Raw genomic sequence first — 22766 nt, forward strand, 5'->3', positions numbered from 1 at the left:
AAAACCTGCAATAGCCCAATTGAATTAGTTGATTTTTTTTCTACCCTAAAATAAAATAAAATAAATAAAATAAAATAAAATAAAATCCTTATTTATGGATACTACCATTGACCTTTCTGGTACCACTCTTTGGGACATGAAATGCTATCATGGGAAGAGTTCCTTTCCTTGTACTTTAATGAATTATTCAACCACCTTTCTCTAAAGCCTACACTCTTGTGATGAACTTACGTTGAAAGGGTTCCCTGCCACAATGTGGTTTATGGATCTTGTCTGCTCTAATCAATTAATATCCTATTTGCACAGACCAGGAGGAAAACGATACTTTTTCAGATGCCTGTTCAGAGATTAACTCAATGGCTCCAACTTCTGGTGTTCACAGAGGGCATACTAACTTCTGGACAGTGAGCAAGGGCAACAATGACCAAACAAGGAAAACATATACATGCCAAGAAAAGCTGCTTGGTGGGTGTCCAGAACCTTTTATTACATAGAAAGAGAATTACCTTTAAACAAAAATAAAATGCACAGCCCTAGACATGACTAAACTCTCTGGAGTGAGCTGTGTCATGCACATCTCAGGCAATTGACAAAATAACGAGATGGAAGAGCACTAAGCATCTTCCTATATTTTCCTTCAGGGATGGCAACAGCCTGAATGTATGTTTTGGGGGCCTAAGATTAGTAGACTGGTAAGATCAGTAAGGGCTCAATGGAAGTAGGGGCTTGCTTAATGCCAAGGTGGCAGCCCCCTACCCCAAATGCACACAGGGCAAGACTCTACACTATCCTTTTGATACACTTGCATGTTCCAGGACATGTAATATCTTCAAAACTTATGTTCCTTCTGCCTCTTCCCTTTACATTCCTCTCCTCTGGTTTTTGGCTGAAAGAATGGCTATTTCATATAGTAGAAAAGTTTAGACTCTCCTCTGCAATTCTTTTCCTTTTATTCTCCACCAGTAATAAACAAGTTGAATATTATCAACTTATGGGCCAAATAATAACTCTTATCTAATGCTGTGGCTGAGCTTTAAAAACACATAGTAAACACCAGCATAATGAGGTTTATTATTTATTTTTATGGGGATATGATGGCAAGAGACCAAACTTGATTCCTTGTCTTATGTAGCTAAAGGAGGAATGGACGTACATGGAAACAGCGCCTATCAGATGCAGAAGATATTGTAAGAACAGGCACCAGCTAGAAAAGTCTGTTGGGTATATGATCAAGAGCCTGGTGAAGGAATGGGAGATCACTGAGAAAAAGTGATTCTTGCATTGCTTTCAGGCTTATGCATCATTAGTGGTAGGGTGCCCAAAACATTTTTGCTGGGAAAAGTGTTGCTCTGGTTCGTGCTCCAGCAGTTCTTGCCTAAAGGAACTGTCCCATACCTTATTTTAGAGGCAGCCTGTGTAGTTCATATAAAAGCAGCACTGTTATAAATTAAGCTGCTGCTGGAATAAAAGTGAATGTTCATTGTTCTGAGAATCTGAGTTTCCATTTACAGTGTTACCTGCTTATTCCCCACCCCTACCCCAGCGTAGCCTTAAAAACTCTGGAACTTCAAGCCATCAGAATTGAGGTGTGCATGCATGTGAATGAAACAGAAATACTCTTTTTGAAAAACAGAAATCTTGTGCTGAATCATTTTATAAATGATTTATAATAGAATGATCTTAAAATATGAGACTTGATGCTGAACACAATCCTTAGCAGGGCCGGTCAAAACTTTGACAATGTTAGAATTTTTCTGGCCAGATGAGTGAGGCTGCTGCTTGCTGAGTGGAATTGAACAGAGCAAAGGAACTACTTGGCAAAGATTTAAAAAACTGTCCAAAATCAGCAAGAGTTTTCTGCAGTGACTTCGCAGGATCTTTTGTTTTGTTTTGTTTGAAGATAAGAAACTGTAAACACAACCATTTCCAATAAGACTTAATATACTGGTACACTGACTGAAATGCCAGTCCTGATTCTCCCATCCCGCCCTGTCCCTTTCTTTAAAAAAGATTGTGATAACAAAAATTCTCATTCCTTACAAGTTGACGCACAGGTAACAAACAGATAGAAAAGATCAGATGCTAGAGTGGGTGAGGTTCTGCTTGGAAGGTTCATTAGTTTTGTTTTCTTTCCAGAGGGCCCCTAGGAAATACCTGAGTTGCAGGGGATGTTCCACCATTTGTTAAAATCTTGTGCTGGAAGCAGCTCTCCATGCTGGGATGAGAGCAGGATTGCCTCTCCCCACCTCCACCCAAGAAAACAAGAACCAATGCTGATATCTAAGAAGAGGCCCATCATGTGTCCAAAATCTCCCTGGTGGGGGACTGCTCATGAGGAAGGCCTTGTGTACTGTGGAGGGTCTGGTTGTGGGGCACTGAGTTCTGCTGCAGCTCAAGTGCAATGGCATTTTGTGGGAACTCCTTCACTTGCTTCTTGTACTCCAGGAATGTGCAGACCTTGGTGGCAATGGCAATTATATTCTTGCCAATGAAGATCGTAGAGACTCTGCTGTCTTGGAATAGGACCATATTAATGGCTCGGATGAATATGGTAACCATGTTTATGGTCACCAGGCTCAGGACAGGGTAGAGCATCATTTTCTGGGGAGCAATGTGCTCTCCTTGCATGCTAATCTCACTCAAGGAAACACAGGGCAGTATCAGGAGCAGTATGTAGCAATAGAAGAACATGAGTCCTTCTGCCCAGATTGGTAGACCAGTCTTGTGTGGCTCCCACAGGTTGGCCTGAATATCTAAGATATCCAATAGGTCTAAGGCCACCCAGAAGAGACGCCCTCGCAAATCCTCTTTCTTCCGGAAGGTGCGTATATATTCCATGCTGTCCAAGGCTACTAGCACCAGATACAATCCTGGCACACAGATGGAGAGAAGCAAGGTCAGTGCCTTTCTGGCCACCGTCTCCAGATTTCTCTTATCAGCCTTATAATTCTGGAATATAAAATACAGTTTGATTTCCAGCACAAATATATAGAGGAACCAAAGAATCATAGCATAGCCCCGTTTGGCTGTCTTCACCTCAGCCCCCACCCAGACGGCCACATAGCGCAGCACAATCAAAAAGCAGATGTCTCCTACCAGGACGATGATGCAGACACCAATTTTACGAGGCCCTTGGTTCTGCTCTACCAGATAAGCATCCATGAATGCCATGCTGGTCATAATAACAATGGTGGTGAGACACACGTGGCGCTTATCTGGGGGTGGAAGCACCATGATGAGATGATGGAACCACCCACCCTTTTCTTCCCACTTTGTGGTGCTGTTCCAAGTGCCAGTCTTACATTTGTCACTGATGAAATCCCTTGAAATCGTTGGCAGTAGATTTTAGTTATAAAAGAAGTTCCAGTAAGGCAGTAACAGATGAGCCTGATATTTCATCTGATATCCTCAAGTTCCAATCACTCAAAAGCATAGCAATCATCAGTCCTAAAATTTTTGCTGCACATGGAGCAAGATTTCCGCCAGCAGAAAGATCCTCCACTGCTTTCCACTGCATTCACCCTCTGCCCAAGGCTGTCATCAGCACTTCTGATAGCATCTTTGAGAAAACCTCTCCTTCAGTTATAATTGTTTGATTTTTCACCATTAATGTCCTTCTTGGGGAATGGGGAGGCCCTCACTGGCTTGTAGATAATCTTTCTTATGGACTTCTTGGCAGCAGCTCATCAAGTTCTTCAGCAAATAAAGAAATGATCAGGCAACCATATGTGCTAGAACAGCAGGTCAAAACTTGTTGCTCCCCAAAAGCTGAATGATTCAGAGTTTTTCAAAGCTGCAAACAGAGGTGGTCATTTCCCAGGGTATCTTTTCCCCTGTAAGTCCCTCCGCTCCTCCATCCATGACTCTATCTGGAGCAGTATCCATGGAGAGTAAGACTTGCACTTCCAAGAGAGGCTTCTGATCCAGCACCTCTTTCTTGCTACTATCCATTCTGAGCTGGAAAAAAAAAAACCAGAGGAAAAATAAGTGAGGGAAGTTTCAGTCACGTATGTCAAGAAGCTGCCTCTTTCAGGGTGGATACTGAGAGTTAGAGGGAAGGAATAACTTCTGTTCTACAACCTTGTATTACAAAACACCCCAAATTCTGCTACTTGGGGGGCAAAATAACCTGCATTTGGGGAACAAGTCTCTGTCCTGGCTTTGTAGAAGATACAGAAGAAGCCCCACCATCAAGCAATTCAGGCAAAGAGTATTTGGAGCATAACAGCATACTGATGTTTTGCAATTGCCTTTGACGAGCCTCCTTCTTTAACTACTTTTCTAAAATTACAATTCTTGCCTTATGGAGGTGCCCAGTCTTACACTGATACTTTCAGTTTAAGAGAGGTGGAAGGAAAATGTTATTACTTTTACATTCTGTTTACTCTTTTTTACTTCTTTTATGCCCATTTAAACCTCTCAAACCCCCAGTATTATGTAATATTATGTGATGCTATGAATCAGGAAAAATAAATCTAGATTTTGCCTCAAAAGAGATGTTGGAAAAGTCTATCAATACAACCAAATCACATTCTGCTGACATGACCTCACTTTATCACCTCAGCTAGCCCCTTTCTGAGTTCAGGGCACCATATCATATGATCCCATTTTTTCCCATGACACTAAGCCCCTGTGAATCTATGTTAAGGACTTAACTTGAAGTAATCACTCCTTTTCTCCCTTTCCCTTGTACTTGGAAGGAGGAGGAAAAAGCTCTGTATCTCCTGACTGGCATCTTAAAGCTGAATTTGTCAGATGCCTCCTTCTCTGTTGTATAACTAGATCTGACATCTGATTTAAATGGGTTTAGACAACTTTGAAGTTTCAAACTAATGTTTCATCTAATCACAGCACTTTCTAAACTTCTCTCAGGAAACACATACTTCGGAAGGCAAAATATGTTGCATTTGATTCATTGTTCTGGCCCGGGAACTCCTGCAGTGTGCATTTTCAGAATACAGTGAGATCTTTGGAAACATGCTATGACAAGAAAGGATAAAAAAGAAATGCTGTGCACTAATGGTTATTGTTAAGAAAGAAGAACAGCAACAGAAGTCTTTCATTTTAGGAACAGCTTCCATAACTCCAACTATGGATGCCAGAATCAAGTAAGCTGCACAGTAATGATAGGTGCGAGTCTGTATCTGCATAACCTTCAGCGTACATCCTCCATGACATTCTTCACATTCAACCTGATACTATGTTGTAGGAATAATGGAGCAAGTTATTCATTGTAATGCAATAACCAATACAATTATAAGTGTTATGAATATGTATGAGTAAGATCCTGCCATGGCCAATGAAAATATGTAGAAAAGGATCAATGTCAGGGCTCTGCCACACAGACCATAGCAAAATAACAAATCAAAGCCATTTAATAATTGCTGCAGCACTGGAACCTTGGAGAACTGACATCTCCAATATATGAAAGAAAAACATTACTCCAAACAAATATGCTTCATATAATGACAGATGGCATGTTATGTCCCAGATGGGGAATTGTAGCAAATACCTTTTAGAAGGCTATTTTCATCCAGCTTTGGTTAGCACATCAGGACAGAAGCTACAAGAAGCAAAATAAACAATGGAAATACTGTAGAGTCTTTTTTAAAAAATCAAGGCAAAAAACTGCATACAGTAAAATGCACATTGGACTAGATTCATTGATCAGAACCAGGCATGAGGCAGAATAAACTGTACTCCTTTGCCTTAAGCTTGCTCACCCCTATTGCTTGCTTCATAGTGGCTGTACTGGAAGCAAGACACATTCCAAAACCTTGCCTACATCTTCTATAAAATTCTGGCCCAATCTCCTAAACACTTGCTGAACCCTTTTTCATGCAAGTTAGTCAGCAGCTCAGAAAATGACAGAAGATAATCAGTATTATAATCCAACTGCCATCCATTTCTCATCTAGGATCTAGAAAGCTCCTCTAACAACTGAAGCTGACTTTGTTTTCTTCACTATCACAATCAGTACAGTGTTTCATTAACAAAACACAGCCATTACTCTAACATCATGTAATATCAGGCAGATTACAGATGGGAGACTTTATAATGAACATGCATGCTTTTAAAACCACTTAATGTTCTCCAGTTTTTGAAATGGCTTCATCAACCCTTCATGTTTACAGGTCTAATTGATTTAAGAATGGAATATTCCATGCAAGATCCTCCTTGCTCTGGAAATTAATTAGGGATTTTGAAACGTTCTGAAATAAGGAGGTTTTCAAGCATTCAAAGTGCTCATCTGAACTATCTGGTGTCCTCTGCCTGATGTGTTGATCTCTCTTGGCCAAGAGAAGGGAGAGACACTTGGTACAGGAGATTGCTCTGTCAAAGGGCAGAGGCCTCCCATGAAAATGGGGGAGGATTACTGAGCCTCTTTTCTTTTTGAAAGAGCATAGTGAAATGGCAGTGTGTGGGGCACCATTTCTTGATAGGCAACATCTGCATCCTGTGGAGGGAGGACAGGTGAGGAGTCCTTCCAAAGTAAGGCTTTATTTCTTGTGTGGGTTAAGGAATAGTAGCAATGGATAGGGAGAAAAACCAGAAACCTGTTTAAGATGGACTGTACTCATTTTGAGGGTACCTATCTCTTGTGTGGAGATACTGCTTGCATTACAGCTGTAAGCCCACCTTTTAGGCCTCAGTGCAAACTTATTAAAAATAGAAATGGTGGATTCTGCAGCCAGGTCATTTGTCTGGAAATGGGCCACTTGTCTAGGAAAAGAAAAGTACAAGTAAGGCAATAAGGAACATTGTAGAGAATTCCTCTCTTTCTTCCTAACAACTGTACAAAGCCAAGCGCAATCTTAAGACTTCCGGGCTCAGGAATTTTCTGAGTTTTCTCTCAGAAGTTAATGGGGCAACATTTCTAAGCCAAAATACTGTAGATTTTCTAAACTAAATGGAGTATGTGGACATCCAGCTTCCTGCCCCTGTTCTGAACTCTTCCTGCATTTCATATTGTTGAGTTCCTTTTCTAGAGAGAACTTCCTAGGGTTATAATTTTTTTAACTTTTTAAAATTATTTTCTCTAGCTATGTATAAATGATGCTACTTCATTTAACTTCATCAAGATCAGCCTTTATTAGAGAATGTGCACTACAAGATTATGTGGGATAATGTTCTGGGATTTCAGTTTTTCCCATGATGTGCATGATTCACAATAGCATAAAATTTCACACTTATTTATTTGCTTGTGCAGAGATATATGTATTTTATATACATACATACATACATACATATATCTATATATATATATATATATATAAATGTAAAAATAAAAAAATCAGGTTTCTCTGAGACATTGATTTACAGTAGTATGGGATATTATACAGACTTTAGTCAAATTTCCTCTGCTGTTTTACTGACCATTTTCAAAAATATAGTTTTCAAATATTTAATATTTGAAATGTTCGCTTATATGCAGGATGTTAGGTAAGATGGTACCCCAAATATCTCCACTTGCAAACTGCTTATATTAATTCATTTTAGGGAACATAGTTAAGAGACCATCATCAAGGCAGGACAAGAACACTTATGCAGCAGCTGCATCTGGGCTGCGCAGATCCAAGTGACCATTACACTACAATTAAGAGGCATGGACTCTTTTCTGCCACCTAGTGGCTCTTAATTTAAAGGTTGATAGTCCTTTGCAGAGGAAAAAAAAACCTGAGTGCATGGAGAAGCCGGACCTGACATGCACCATCCCATTATGCATTTCGCACTGATGAGTTTTCCTGTGGTTGGTGTTATTTCAGTTTCAGCCAGGGAAAGCCACCAAACCCTTCCCTTGCAGTGTTGCATGGAGGAGCTGTGTGGGAACAATACTGCAGGACCCTGTTTGGTAGGTGTCCACGCTGTGGAGTAGCACAATTTATGGTGAATGGTTTCTTCCTGACTCTGGGATGGGAGGAAGTCAGAGCAAAGCAGCTGTGTGAATGACCCTCAGACCTGTCTTGAACTCTATTATGTATTCTCAGGACCCAATGTGAGCCTCACAACCAGAAATATTATCTGTCTTTAAACCAGGTTTATCTTCTGTTACTTAGTTCAAATACTTAGACTGAAATTCATACATGTTAAGATTTGCTTATTAGGTCAGCTGTGTACAAGCAGAAGGGAAAGTAACCTAAGTACCAACCAGGGCAGAATTTCAGGAAGCAGGAAATTCTCACAACAGGAACCAACTCAAGGCCTTCACAATAGCATTATTCCAACAGCCCTTCCCGAGCAAAGCTGCTTCCTAAACAGCAACAGCTCCTGACTCCATCAAACCATAGTTGGCTTTGATCTGCTCTAGTCTTCTCTCCAATTAATCCAGCTAGATCTAGCTGGCCCTTGGGATATTCAAGCATTCTCTGCCGTTCTACCTTTTGGGGCTCCCTCCTATGTGTAGGCTGGATGGTGGAGGTTCCTGCTCCAGGTCAGTGCTTGCCATGACGTGGATGGCAAGTAGAGCTGGCTGCTGGTTCTCTCTCCTTCCTAGGGCCTGGCAATGCCAGCTCAGGTTTTGGAAGAGGACCTGGCTGTAAGACCAGGTCATGACAGGGTCATGAGTACTCTGAGAGACCCAATTCAGGAATCACAACAGTGTTTAAGGCAGAAAGAGCCCCAGCGTAAGCCATTTGCAGGGCAACTGACAACCATACTACAGAGACCGTTACTCTTCAAAAGCCACGTTCCCAATAGTTTAAAGCACCTGAAATGCTTTCATAGCAGCATCCAAGTTTCCGAGGAGGACAAAATGCATGACACCAAGAAAAGCCTCTAGTGAGAACTTTGTGTTTCAACTACTGTACACAGCAAGACAGGTGGCTGACAGGCAGAGTTCTAGCATAAATTTGGGAGGGAGGCTAGTACGAACATGTAACACGGGCCCACCTCACATATCAGTCCTATGCGTAATACAATGTCGTGAGTCATCAAATAAAAAGTTATAGTTTAATATATAAAATTAAATTAAAATATTTTAATACATTTTCTGCATTTCTGATATTACAAGTGTCAGGAGAGTTTTCAATCATGTCCAAATTTCTCTTCTATCATTTTGCTACTTTTGTTTAACATTCAGCCTGAGGAAGAATCCTACAGTATTTGCTGACTATTTTATAGCTATTTCTTTGTTCCTAATAAAGATATTAACCCTGTCAATCATTATAATGGACCCATGTTGCTATACATATTTCAAACTCTTACTTGTTTTGAAAAACTGAAAGATTGCATGGGGCCCTTTCGCCTTTTTAGTTTTAATTTTGTTTATTTAACCTCCTGACATTCTTGGCTTACGTGACTGGTATTCTGCCAGATGTGGCAATACTGAATGTGTTAAGGAGACATCCTGCCCTTCTGTGATAGCCCAAATAATTCTGGAAAGAACATGTCACATAGGTAAACAAAATCTCTCCATCTCTCAGAGCACATATCCTTGTTTACTGAACACACACTTATACACATACACACACATACGCAAATCCTTCTTCAAGTATTAGGTTAATAGGTAAAGAAATTCAAAAGTGGCTAGTGTTTTTCACTCCAACTTCCATGCACTGAGACAGAAGTCTGAAGGTCAGTTGTAGCTGGGGTTACTTAAATTTAACTATAGCTCTCTGCGCAATCCACAACCCTAATCAAAACAGAATCCACAATTGTGTGGACAGCTATATTCATAGTTAAGCATATACCTCTTTTCTTCAAACCTTAATTTAACATGGAGGTCAATGAAAGACAGGTGTGGGACTAAAACACACACCTATTTTCTACTCAGCTGGAATTTTTGCATACTTTCAGATGAATGTCTTGGCTTTTCTGCTCTCAAGAAATACCCTGTTCAATGTGTTGTTTTGTTCTTCAGAGCGCTGCAGCACACAGTATCTTGCTAATATAGATACATTTCCAAAAACACTACTGTTGAGTTTCCAATTTCCTCATGGCATATTGGACTTGAAGTCTGGGCTGAATTTCCCTAGTTCTGTTGGCAGGGTAGAATAAAGTATATTGTTGGAGCCATTCATCTTTTGTCATCAGGATCGTCATCAGAACTGGAGTCAGAATTAACTAAGCTATACTCTAAAGGGGAAAAATAACTCAATTCCAAATCAACCTAAAAAGGTTTTATCAATCACTACTTTCATATTTCATCCTGGTCTATGTATGGTCAGTAAGAACTGGAACCAACTTCATGGCACATAATCAAAATCACTATCATATCTCTACATCATCTGTCATCCCCTAAACATCCATTAAAACCTATCAATTTAAGATGATTAAAAGCCTTCTTCAGACATTTTCCATGTTTCCCTTCAATCCTCTAAAATGCAATCTTTCTGACTCTGAACATGATTCTATTCAGCATCAGTCACCATAGTAAAATCTAAGAAAAAGTACTAATTAGATAAAATGTGACAAAGAACATGATGGGAAAAGAATTTATCAATGAACATTTAATTAATAACTTTGAATCTTAGGATGTGGAAAGGAAGAAAATGACTGAAATGTATGAGTTTCCAGAAGGCTGGAAAAGGATAAATAAACCCATTTGTTCAGGTTTTGTGCTCAAAAAGTAATTACAACATATAAAATAATCAGTTTTACATCCAGAAGAAAATGGGGTGATATATTTGCAATCAGGATTGATTTGTTAAGAACAAATCATCTAAAACCATAGTAATTTCATTTCATGAATGATTTGGAGGATCATTCCAAATCACTGGGCTGGAATTGATCTCCAATCTGACCCTCAGTTCTAACTCAGGAAGGATAACTGATACCCACGTCAATTCATAAAAATGAATACATTTTCCCGTTTATTAATCTAGGACCAATAGTATACTTATGTCAAACTTTTGAAGTATGTATTTCATACAAAGCACCTCATTCTGAATTGCTAAAGCTGCATGGTTTGCAAGGCTTAAGCTACTGCTTCCAATTGTCCTGCAATCAGGAGCATCTATAGACATTTCATTTTTCTGGGCAAAGCAGCTTCTGAATCACACAACAAGATTGCTTTAGTGGTTTAATGATTTAAAACGAAGTGCTTTTGAAGCAATTCCTCACAGGCTTTTGTTCATCCCTAATAAATAATATTCTGTGATTTTGTTTTTCAGTAATTGATCTGAATTAGCAATTAGCCAGGTGTACTCGATTTTTGAGCTGAAAAACATTTTTCTAAATTACAAGGGTTTTTACCTTTTGATTTGCTTCAGATTATTTTCTCTTCTCTTTCACTATGTTATTTACTTTTGTTATAGAGGAGTTCCTAAATTATTCATTTATTTGTGAAATTTATTTAATACATCCTTATGAATTAACTCCCTGCTTCACAAATAATTTTGGTGAAAGTTCTGCATGGGGTTTCATAATCCAAAGTGGTTTCATTCACAAATTTGGCAGTCTCATTGCTTACATCATTTACAATAAATGTAATAGTAGCAATCACAAAAGAAGATTGTTGGGATATCCCATTGCATAAATGTCTTCAACACAAGAGTTTTATTTCAGCTTTGCTTTTGTCTTCTTTAATCTGCTACTTTGATGGGGTTAGGTACTCTTAATTATACTGGGTTGTAGCTTTTTTGAAGAGAAACCCATGAAGTAGCTGTCAGTGACCACCCTGATTTGGTGCTAATCAGATCATTTGTTTAGAAGCTCCATGTTAACTGAAGTCAGTTCCATTTCTCTCTAAGTCACTTTTCTATTTACTCTATTATATATATGCTGTAGTAGCAAAGACAAATACATTTAACATATCTCATCTATAGAACATCTTGGAAGAAACTTGAAAGAAATACCAGGGGATACTGGATAATGGTTATCCAGATAGCTTGCTTCCATGTTTAGGAAGTTCATAGGAAGTTTCCTAAGAATTATTTAACAGCTGATGTTGAATTAAAGAATAAAAGTTTATATTGAAAAGCAATACAAGTTTTCAAGTGTGTGGGGTGGGAGGTGGGGGGGTGGGGGGGATATATCCAGCCTATTGGTTCACACTTAAGATCTATCTAGTTTAGCAACACGTTTCACCAGAAATAAGTCAAAGCCTCAGGAAATATATACAAGCAGCATCAAGGGAACTTCCCCTCTCTTTTTATTACTGTAGCATTTTCTGTTTAAGGTTAACAGTCTCTGAATGTGCAAGTTCTGTTAGTTATGGTAACTAATACGTATCAGGACTGTGCAAATGCCTCAGATAGTACATGGATTTCAAGGAAATATCCCTGCTTGGTTATATTATTGCCTCAACATTCAAAAGAGTAAAAAGTTAAATGGAAGATTTGGACTCTCTTCAGAGCAAAGAGAGTAAGGTTTTAGACCCAGTTTGTTATATTCTTTAACCTGCCATAAACCGTAAAAAAAATGCCAGGCCAGAGATGGTAAAAAGGAGAGCGCACAGATTTACAACTGAGAGCTCTACTCAGTCATGGAATGTCTTTACTAGAGCTTTACTAGTTATTTAAAGAAACCCAGCAGAAGTTGTTTCATTGGCTTCTCTGCTCTTTGTAAAAGAATTCAGAAAGGGAATGTCACACCCCCACACACTGTCTCTTCAGTGGGGGACATGGATTTCCCCCAACTATTCACCTTTTAAATGTCATGCTGTTATTTAGGCTGCCCCTAGGTATCAGATCAGGGGTGTGGAGGTCCACTAAGAGTTCCACTCTTTGGTGGTTTTATAAGAGGAAAGGTTTTATGACCATGGAAAATCTCTCTTGAGTCAAGTTTGGTGTGTTGACTAATCAACCATATCCACCTTGTTTTCTTGGCAACAATTTGGAAGTGCTTTGCAAATTGCTACTTCCCCAATGTTATTCAATTTCCTAATTTAATTTGTAACGTTTTGTGTGCATATATATGTTTAACACAAAATAATGCATACATAGAGCCTTATTCACCAACCAGGCTCTCCAAGACATTTTGCTACAAAATGATGTTCTCTCCCATTCCATATACAAAAGCTGTGTACTGAATAGCAGGTGAATCATGTATTAATACTACTGATGGAACAGCATCCTCCCTTTTAACCAAGGGGAGCTTAAGGGAGTGTAAGTCAGCCCACATTCAGAGGATTGTATACATTGTATGCATTTCTCATCCTCTAGCATCCCTCTACTGTTCAGTTGCCCCTCTGTCTGAACCCTGTAGATTCCTCTCTAGTCACATTTACGGTATAATGTAATAGTGGGATTGCCAGGAACAGCAAATGAACAGAGTAATGTGTGAACACACATTATACTTTCTGAAGGGCATGGCCTGGGTTAACTGCCTCCCTGCCAGCTCCCTTTGTGAAGGAGTCCTTCTCAGACTCACAATAGGGAACATATTCTCCTGGTTCATGCATAATGCTAAGTCATAATGTAGTTGTTTTGCTTTGGAATTATAGTCATATATCATTAACATGGGTTTCATAAGCCATGTCCCCATTCTTGGAATGGACTTGTCTAACATGCTGAGCCACAAATAAACAACCCATACTACAGCACGGCATTATACACAAACCATAATTTGAGAAATTGGGTGAGACAAATAGCTGTCCCATACTAGCAGCAAACATTTTACACTATAACCAAGACGTGTGTGTGTGTGTGTGTGTCTTTGAGTCAGTGTTGACTCCTGGTGACTGCATAGACAAGTCCCTGCAGTTTTCTTGGTGAGGTTTTTCAGAAATGGTTTGCCCTTGCCTCCTTCCTAGGGCTGAGTGAGAGTGACTGGCCCAAAGTCACCCAGCTGGCTTCATGCCTAAAAGTTTCCTGGTTTCTAGCCTGATGCCTTAACCACTACACCAAACTGGCTCTCCAACCAAGATTCTAGCTTAGCCATTTCTGTTGTTTAGGTGAGGCTAAAAGTTCTGGACTGCAAAAATGTCAAGAGAACAATTGACTGCAGAGGAATTTAGTTTTCAATGGTTTCATATGAACAATTAAGAGAGAAATTTAATATAGATAAAAAGGTAACTGGAATAGAATAAGACAGAATTTGAAATTGAATTATGTATAAAGGATAAACATGTGATTGCTAAAATGTACCAACTTTTGTTGAGATTTGAAATGGAAGAACAAGTGCATGATAAAATGGGCTAAGAATTTTGGTAATAATATACAGATGGACCAGTGGGAGAGAACATGGTTAAAAGGACTGAAATTTACACTGTATTGTAATTTAAGAGATAACTTCTATAAAATGATGTACTGTTGGTATATGTCATCAGAGAAATTATCTAAGATGTATAAGGATACTTCTAATCAGTGTTGGAAATGTGAAAAGCACAGAGACATTTTACCATGCATGGTGGACTTGTGAAAAAGTGAAAAAATACTGGATACACATGATGATACAAAGAATTTTAAAAATTAGTATTCAGGTGAAACCAGAGCTTTTCTTATTGGGACTTTTGGACAGCCAATTAGAAAAGACTTATGGAAGATTAGTTTTGTATATGGTAACTGCAGTGAGGTTATTATATGCACAAAGATGGAAAAATACTGAAATACCCACAATGGAGGAGTGGATTGTGAAAATGACGGAATTTGCAGAAATGGCAAAATTGACCAGTTTGATCAGGGATAAAACAATAAATATTTTTATAAAAGACTGGGAACCCTTTATGGATTTTTTTTTGCTGAAAATGGAAAAAAAATGAGTTGGTGATTTTTGGATTTGCTGATTAAAAAAGGTTGAATATGGGAAGAAGATAATTATGTAATGTAATCTCAAAGGGGGATTAGAGACAAGTTTGTAATTGCTGTAAAGAAGATCAGAAGTCGTTTCTTTAAATTTCTTTTTCTATCTGTACTGTTTCTTGCACTTTTTCTTTTATCTTTCTTCTTTTTCCTAACTTTTCTTCACTGCTACATGGCAGCAGATGCACACAAATCTAACTCTTAGCTGACACCTGGTGGTCAAATGGAATTTTGCAGCCCTGTTATGATAATCCTTTTTTTTTTTTTTTGTCTGCGCTCAGTCATTGCTGACCCTGCAGTGACTGCTTGGATGAGTCCTTGCAGTTTTCAAGGCAATTGTTTTTCAGAAGTGGTTTGCCAGGGCCTCCTTCCTAGAGCAGAGCCCAGCTGGCGAGCGCAGGAGGCGGGGTTTCTGTTGCTTTGCGCCCTTTTCGGGCATGCGGTTTTTTTTTTTTTTCTGCACTTACCGGCAACTGCTCCCAACTCCTTTTTGCAAGGCGCCGCCAGCATTTTTCCTCCCACCAGAGTGAGAGTACCCATTTATCTACTCACGTGAGTTTTCGACCTGTTGGGCTGACAGGAACTGGGGAGGAAACAGGAGCTCACCCTGTTTAACACGAAGGCTGGACTCGAACCGCTGAAGCGTCGACCATTTCTGGCCGGCAACTTTCAGCGTCATCTTTTCTGTTAATGGCTAATTTCACAGATGCTGTTTGGACTAACTGTAAACAACACAACCCTGCCCAGTTGTGAAGTATGCTGTATTTCACACTAGGAATCATAGATAAATTCGCATAGCTTCTTTCCTCCTTTTTTTCTTTCGCCTCAGTTATTAGAAACCGTACTGTCAAATTAAGTTGGTGCAGGAGAGAAGCTATTTTCTAACAACCGCCATAGAATCTATCCATCCCTTTCAAATATTCTCAAGCTAACAAATTTTCCAATAACTTCCTTCCTGTTTTGCAACAGTTAGAGTTAAAACAGTATTTGCTCATGCATTGACTACTGCAGTTTGTTTATGCAGGATATCTCTGCTCTCTGGATAGATGGCATTATTTTTAATTTTTAATCTCATGGTGGATATGCAACACTTCTCTCTCGCCAACGTGTATGCTTTGGAAGCTTATTAAGTAACTCGTTCTACTATGAGACTGAAAAACAGGCTTTTTAAATTTTTGCTACAGCACCCTAACATAATAACTTGAACAATATTGATATGTGATGAATTTGTGAAATACATATTCTGATTTTGCATAACATGTGATCCTCCTTAGCAGCAGCTTGGAGTGTGTCTCTTTCAAAGCCAGCCAGCACTGGATGCTATGAGAAAGGGCTCTCTTTTAATTTCCTTCTGAAAGCAACATAACTTGCCAGCAAAGAGGTGGATAATTTTCTTTAAAAATCCTTTCATTCAAAGAATCTTGCTCTGGAGCAGTATTTTCCATGTCAAGCTAGGGTAGGGTCTGAACCAATTGTAGTACCACTAGCAGAAAGGCAGGTGTGGGGCCCTGTTAGATAAGGAGTAGCTGTGCCTGTCAAAGTACTCACTTCAGTGCAGATGGGACAGGGAGTGACAAACAGTGATAACATCAGGCTAACTTGCCCCCTCTCCAGAACAGCTTACAGAACTAGGATTTCATAAGTATATTCAGAAAGGAGGCTGACTGAATCGGGTGGCAGAACCGCACCAGGGGCAACCAATTACATTCAGCTAGAATTGTATAAATGGAAAACATTTTCCAGATATTATAGTCCAAAGCTCAAAGCTGAAAAAAACTGCCAAATGAAAATGTGTGTGTGTATGTTGGTCACTAAAGATCACTCATTCTGCTTTTGGTTGTACTGTAGCTCGGGCTCACCAGTAAACTTGATTAGCAAGGTGTAGAAATGGCTGTATTAGAAGCAGAATATGAAATAAGGGATTGAACAACTGTAAAAATATTCAGTGTGGGAATAGTTTTGTGTTTATTCTCAACACATTATATCATGTTCTAAAGCAAAATAATTTTATAGCCAATATTAAACATAATACACTAAAAGAAAATCCAATATCCTAACAATATTATTGTCACTTTAAAAGTAGGCAAACTACTCATCCTTCCTCTGCCAGAAATTAACTACTGCAGTATAAATATCTGGAGGGGAAAGGCTGAACAGTTGCTCAAGCATTTTCTTTTGTGAGTTTTCATTTCAATTTTTTTAAAAAAATATTATTTGCCACCCCTTCTACATGCTAACAATAAGGATAAGAAATGGATTCCAGCTCAACGAAAGAAGCCTGTGGTTCTTTGGTGGGCCAGACAAGCATTCCCCAAGATGACTTCCCTTGGACTGGAGGGAATTTGGAATACAGACCCACATTCTCTGATCTGTGGATCTGTGTGTAGTTAAAATGGCAAAAGAAGGAAGTTTCAGCAGAATTGGCCTCAAGATTTTCACAGAAGTACATTTCCCAAAACATAAATGAAAGGAAGAGAAAGAGAAAAGAAGTGGTGGGAATTCCCACATGGAAGTCTCCAATGAGGAGATAGAATACTTGATGTGGGCACAATTGCTGTCCGATTATTGAAAGAAAGAAAAAAGCAAAATAAATATATCTATGCGGGAGGTGGTGAAAGATACAATTATGGGCATCCATAGTGGGGATAAATGATGACACATATATTATGACATCATTACACAAATGATGTACTTGCATGAGAAGTCAATGACATGATAATCACATCATTTGTGCAATGACTTCATGATGGGCATAGTGTCATTTTGAAGTCTTTTGTGGCTTATAACAGATACTTATAGAGAAATTATTAGATCTGTTACCTTTACTTTTTGGCTTAGTGCTGAATACTATCTGTGCCACTATCTAATAACTTTTTATTTTTAAAAGATTGTTTTAAACAAATATATATTTTGAAGGCCCTGTGTCTATTTACATGACCAAAAGCCCAACTGAACCCAATGGGATTTTCTTCTGAAAAAATATATTAGTTTGTGCTGTAAATGCTCTCCAGTCCATCCATCTACCCTTGCAATAGAATTTCAAATTCCCCTGTGTTCAGTGAGAAAACAGTAGATAAATTTTATACTGTTAGTTTGTGGTAAGCAAGCATTTCTAGACTTGATTCTTTTTGTATGTGAGTGCCTTCTTGTGCTTTAAGATAAACAACAGAAACCTTGGCCTAAATCCTCTCACGCTTTGAGGATAGGGAGAAAGGCCTTCATGGCTGTGGTTCCCAAACTGTGGAACTCTTCCCCTTCAAAAGGTTTGCTCACACTGTACCCTTTTCATACCAGGCCCTCTCAGGCCCATTTTTTCCCCCTTCTATGGTTGGTAAAGTTTTTAAAGTTGTGGTAGATTTGGCTCTTTCCTTTGTAAAATCACATCTATTTTCATTTTTCTTGTTATGCTGGTTAAGATATTAATGATGAGTTTGATTCAGTTGACTGTATTTTGTTTTACACATGTCACCTACAGAATTTTATTTCTGTAGATGCATAGTTAATAATAATAATAATGAAATATGGATTGACTAATACAAGGGCCATCACTGCATGGATTGTTTTCTTATAGATTTATGTATACTTCTTAGATGTCTCGAAAGGCCCCCACAATCTTTTATTTGTTTCTGTTTCATGTAATTGCCAATTGATATCTGTCTTCAGGAACAGAGTAGGCTTAAATCTGAAATAAGAGTCCGACCATTGTGTAAAAAATCAGTATTGGCCAACCTTTCCGATGGAAGACCCTCCTTAGCACTGGCAAGTGGGCTAGGAAAAAAGGGAGAAGCACTGTGCATATACAAAAGCATTTCATTGCTATCTCCTCCCACATCTAAGTCTGGACTATTTCTGCAGAACGGGAACAGAGGATCAATACCATCAGCTGTTGAACTTGCACTCTCTTAGAAGAAGCCTCCATCCATCTGCTGAACTGCTCCTGAGAGACAATGTGTGTGTGCATGTGTGGAAAGGAAGATATTTCTGTGTGCCCTACACAGTAACAGCAACACCTCTTTTCCAGTTCTCCCTTCCCCAAGATTTAGAGATCAGGTGGCACAAGAGAGCTGTTGCTTATATGTCCGCGCATACAGATGAGTGAGTGGTGGCTGCAAATAATAGTTGCTGGCACTATCTCAGATCACTTGTCTGCACCTTTAGTGTGGGGTGTACAACAGTATAACAAGGTATGCAGTGCTGCCCAAGGGGCAAGAGCAGAGGTGAGCAGAAAGGGCAGTGGCTATGGCTACTGCTTCCTACTCATCTGCTCTCTCGGGGTTGCACTGGGCAGGTAACTGGAATCATTTTAGCTGGTCAGGAGGCTCTGAACAACTAGAAAGAAAGGAAAAAAGTATGCCTTCCTGGTTCCTAGTGAAATGGAGAAGGCCGCAGCTGTCCCTTCATGACCAGCCCCTTGCTCTAGCTCCCTTTCCCTGGGCAAAATGGCAGATGGAGCCCATTGGCACTGCCAAGAATGAGACAGAGGAAGCATGCAGGAACCTCCACCTCTGGGCCCCCCTCCCTCCCCCCCTGCCCCAGCAAAGCAGTGAAGATTAGGCTTAGTGGGTCTAATGCTAACACTGCAGTGGACCAAGGGAAACAAGGCAAGCCAGCAGAAAGAGGTGGCTGGCTGTTCTTATGAGAAGTAGCTGCCTAATCCATTCATTTACTTCTGTGGGCTCCGTGGGCCCCAAGAGAGGGAAGAAATGTTGGGTTGCAGCTGCTGCTGCTCCTCTCCCACTTGGGGGGGGCGGAGGATTGTTCTGCACCCTTCAGCTCAGGTGAGCCAGTGAAAGGATAGAACAGCTGCTCCTTGACTGAGAAGCTGAGTTGGCCTGCTTGCACATCTGCCTCACCCTCTGAGTGCTGGGATTGGACCTGGCAGTTCCAGTCCTCTCAGCTGTCCAGGGAAAACAGACAAGCAAAGAGGTGGGTGGGAGCGTGGGCGGGAAGGCAGTGCCATTGGGCTGAACCTTCTCCCCCCACCAGCACTGCAAGCACAGCCTAGCACCTCTGCCCCCCCCCCCCCCCCCCCCGTCCATGGCTCATGGTGCAGCGGGGCGGAGAGGGACGATTAGCCGGATTGCCCTGCTCAGATTCCCCAGAGCATGGAGCTGGCACCGAGGGGCGGGAGGAATTCCGACTCCCCACACCTTGGAGTTTCATCCACATCCTCCCTGCAGGCGTGGAGGAGGAGCACAGCACAGCACAGCACAGCACAGCATTAGATCATGGTGCAGTCGGACCCTTACCTCGGTTCTTTCGGGGCTCAGTGAATTCCCTGCCTCTGCTGCGGCGCGTTTGAGACGCTTCCAGATGAAACGGAGAACAGGGGAACTCGTCCTGGCCCCCTCCCTGACCAGACACAAACGAGCTCTGTGGAAAGAATCGCTTCTCCCCCCTCCCGCCCCACAACACGCCGGCTTTTCGAGAGGACGCCTGGCAATGCCTCTCGGCTCCACGTTCACGCAAGCACCGGGGGGGGCGGGGGCGGCGGCGGGAGCGAGCGGGGCGGGATTGGCTGCCGCCGCTTGCGCAGGAGGGGCTGCTAGGTTTGGGGATTTGGGATGGGAGAGAAAAGGAAGTGGCGGGAGCGCGCGCAGGTGGACGGGATGGAAATCGCAGCTTCTGATGACGCCAACGGCGGGGAGGGGGCGGCAGCTGAGATGTGCTCTAATGAAGGACAGGAATATCCTACGGAAAGGATGAGCGCTCTTTGAAAGACCACCGGAAATAATGGGCGTGGAGAATAAGGGGACTCCATCAGAATCAGGAGAAGCTGCAAAGAGGTGGCGGGCGAGGAATGGATACTCAGGAAATACAATGAGTAGAAATGGTTGCATTGCCCTTTCCTCTGGGCTTTAGATTAATTTCTGCACCCTCTCTAATATGGTTTTAATGCATTTTGTGCATTTTTAAAAGTATTGATATTTTCCCACAAGGCTGAAAAGGAAAAACGACAGACGGGGAGGGTCGGTCCTTAGCGCCCGGAGAACTAGAATGGCAGGCCATAAAATACAGTATTGACCCCAGTAATGGTTATGGCGCCTCCTGCTGTAGAAAGTTTCGTCGGACTGAAAGCCATTTTTAATTGATTTTTTAAATTACAGTTTTAATTTATTGGGTTTTTCGATTTTACTTTTAGGTGGAAAGGTTGAATGTTAACATTAATTGTAGTTTCCATCAATAGAAAACTAATAGGAGAATATGTGTGTGAGAAGGCAGGGAGAAGTGAGGGCCTCAAACGAACCATGTTTGCTAAGGGAGAGCGCTGTGCACCATGGGGCAGCCTTGGGGGGACGGCAGGAGGGAGGATGGGCAGAAGGCACACTCGCATCAGAGTGGAGAGGGACGGCAGGAGGGAGGAAAGACTGCAGGCAAGAGGCACGTTCGCACCAGAGTGAAGAGAAACGGCAGGGGGCGGCTGTCGGGTCAAGTGGGGATTGGAATGTGTATTGCGCTGATTGGATTCGGAAAGTGGAATGTCTGCGGTTTTGCGGTTAATTAGCGGCGCTCCGGGGCGGTAAAAAGGTGAGATTGTGAGCCAAGCCCTCGTAGGAGGGGGAGGACAGATAGGGGGTATAAAAACCTGTCAGACCTTGCTTCGGGGTTCCTCCATTGCTGCGGGAGGGACCCACCTTTGCAAACGTGCCCAATAAAAACTTCTGTCTACTGGATAACCGAACCCGTGTCTGTCGTTTTCTGACAAAATTGGCGAGCCAGCCAGGAGTCCTCGACGTGGACCGGACTGTGGGGAACCGGTGAGTAATCGGCCGTAACACCCCGTTGAGGTGTCTCCCGTTTTCCCCGGAGTCGGGTCCAGGACGGGACTCCAATCGTCAGTCAGACAGAAGTAAAGAGGAAGTCGGCCGACGAGGGGACCTCCGGGAGGTCTGGTGAGTACAGCTTACCCATAATCTCGGGGAGATTAGCGTGGTTACGAGGCGTTGGACGCCGCAAGGGGACAGAAGAGTCCGGGACCTTCTGTAAGGTGGGAAACGTAGTCAGGAAGGATGGGTAAGGCGCAGAGTAAGAGTGTAAGGCCAGGGGCCAGTGGGAAAACCGCAGTAGGGGGAATCCCCATGGATTCTCCATTAGGACAATTGTTGCAACAATGGGAGACACCCTGGTTGTGTCCATTCACCAGGGGTTTGGAAAAACCAACCATGATAACTTTGTGCACTAAAGAATGGCCAAAATATCCACTAGTGGACCCCGAATTCCCCTACCATTGGGATACTCTTGGAATCCCCAGTAATTACTGGGTGACCCAACTAAAAAACTACATTGTGGAGCATAAAATGTTAACACAGGAACCCTATGTGGAAGTCTGGTTCCATGTTCATTGGGAGGGGCCTCGACCCAAGTTAGCCAAAATTTTTGTCCAAAAAGAACAGGAGGAGGAGGAGGAGGACCTCTGGCTGACTAGACCTCAATGGGGGCCGCCACCTCCTCCTCCTCCTCCTCTTCCTACCGCTCCCCCTCCGGCACCCCCACCCTATCCCGGGCTGCGGAAAGAGCTGGACCAGCTGAACCAAGACATTCAGAACTTGCCCTTTAGTCTAAGGTCGGCCAGTGCCTTCCCCGTCCGGGAAGTCCCGAACGGAACGAACGCACAGGGGGTGACCGTCACCAGTTACGTAACAGTTCCCATCAAACCCAGTGAGTTGAGGGAATTAAAAAGACCCTCCCTCGTATGCAAGAGAATGCCCATACCGCCGCCGAACAATTGGAACTTTTTCTCGGCCCGGTGGAATACTCCTGGGGGAACTGAATTACATTTTAGCCCACCTCTATACGCCAGAAGAGAGGGGCCAGATTCGGCGAGCTGCGCTCGGGGCTTGGGAGCGAAGGAATGCAAATGTCCCAAATGCCCCGGCCGCAGATACTAAATTCCCTCTGGCAGACCCAAATTGGGATCCCAATAATGCCGCACACCGGCAGAACATGAGAGACATGAAAGAGATGATTTTGGAGGGCATCCGAACAGCAGTGCCCCAGGGGAAGAATTTGACCAAGGCTTTTGAGGTAACCCAGGGGAAGGATGAATCGCCCGGAGATTTTTGTGAGAGGATCCGAGTTGGCCTG

The 22766-nt window shown here is 41.7% G+C and overlaps 1 protein-coding gene across 1 annotated transcript; it reads right to left on the minus strand.

Annotated features, from left to right (window-relative positions):
* Positions 1-1975: 1975 nt before the first annotated feature.
* Positions 1976-20116, minus strand: TMEM121 (transmembrane protein 121). Its single transcript, XM_088153375.1, has 2 exons — positions 19931-20116; positions 1976-3957 (listed from the first exon to the last, which is right to left on the minus strand). Exon 2 carries the CDS (start codon positions 3232-3234, stop codon positions 2296-2298), a length of 939 nt encoding a protein of 312 aa, XP_088009501.1. The 5' UTR covers positions 3235-3957; positions 19931-20116; the 3' UTR covers positions 1976-2295.
* Between the last annotated feature and the right edge of the window lie 2650 nt (positions 20117-22766).

This window comes from Python bivittatus, unplaced genomic scaffold (assembly GCF_059951505.1).
Source record: "Python bivittatus isolate LINGU-HERP-01145 unplaced genomic scaffold, Pbiv_v1 ctg000700_np1212, whole genome shotgun sequence".
NCBI classification, from domain to species: domain Eukaryota; kingdom Metazoa; phylum Chordata; class Lepidosauria; order Squamata; family Pythonidae; genus Python; species Python bivittatus.

Excerpts from the sequence above, each read along its gene's own strand:
- TMEM121 (XM_088153375.1), bottom strand. The coding sequence starts at position 3,234 with ATGGTGCTTCCACCCCCAGATAAGCGCCACGTGTGTCTCACCACCATT.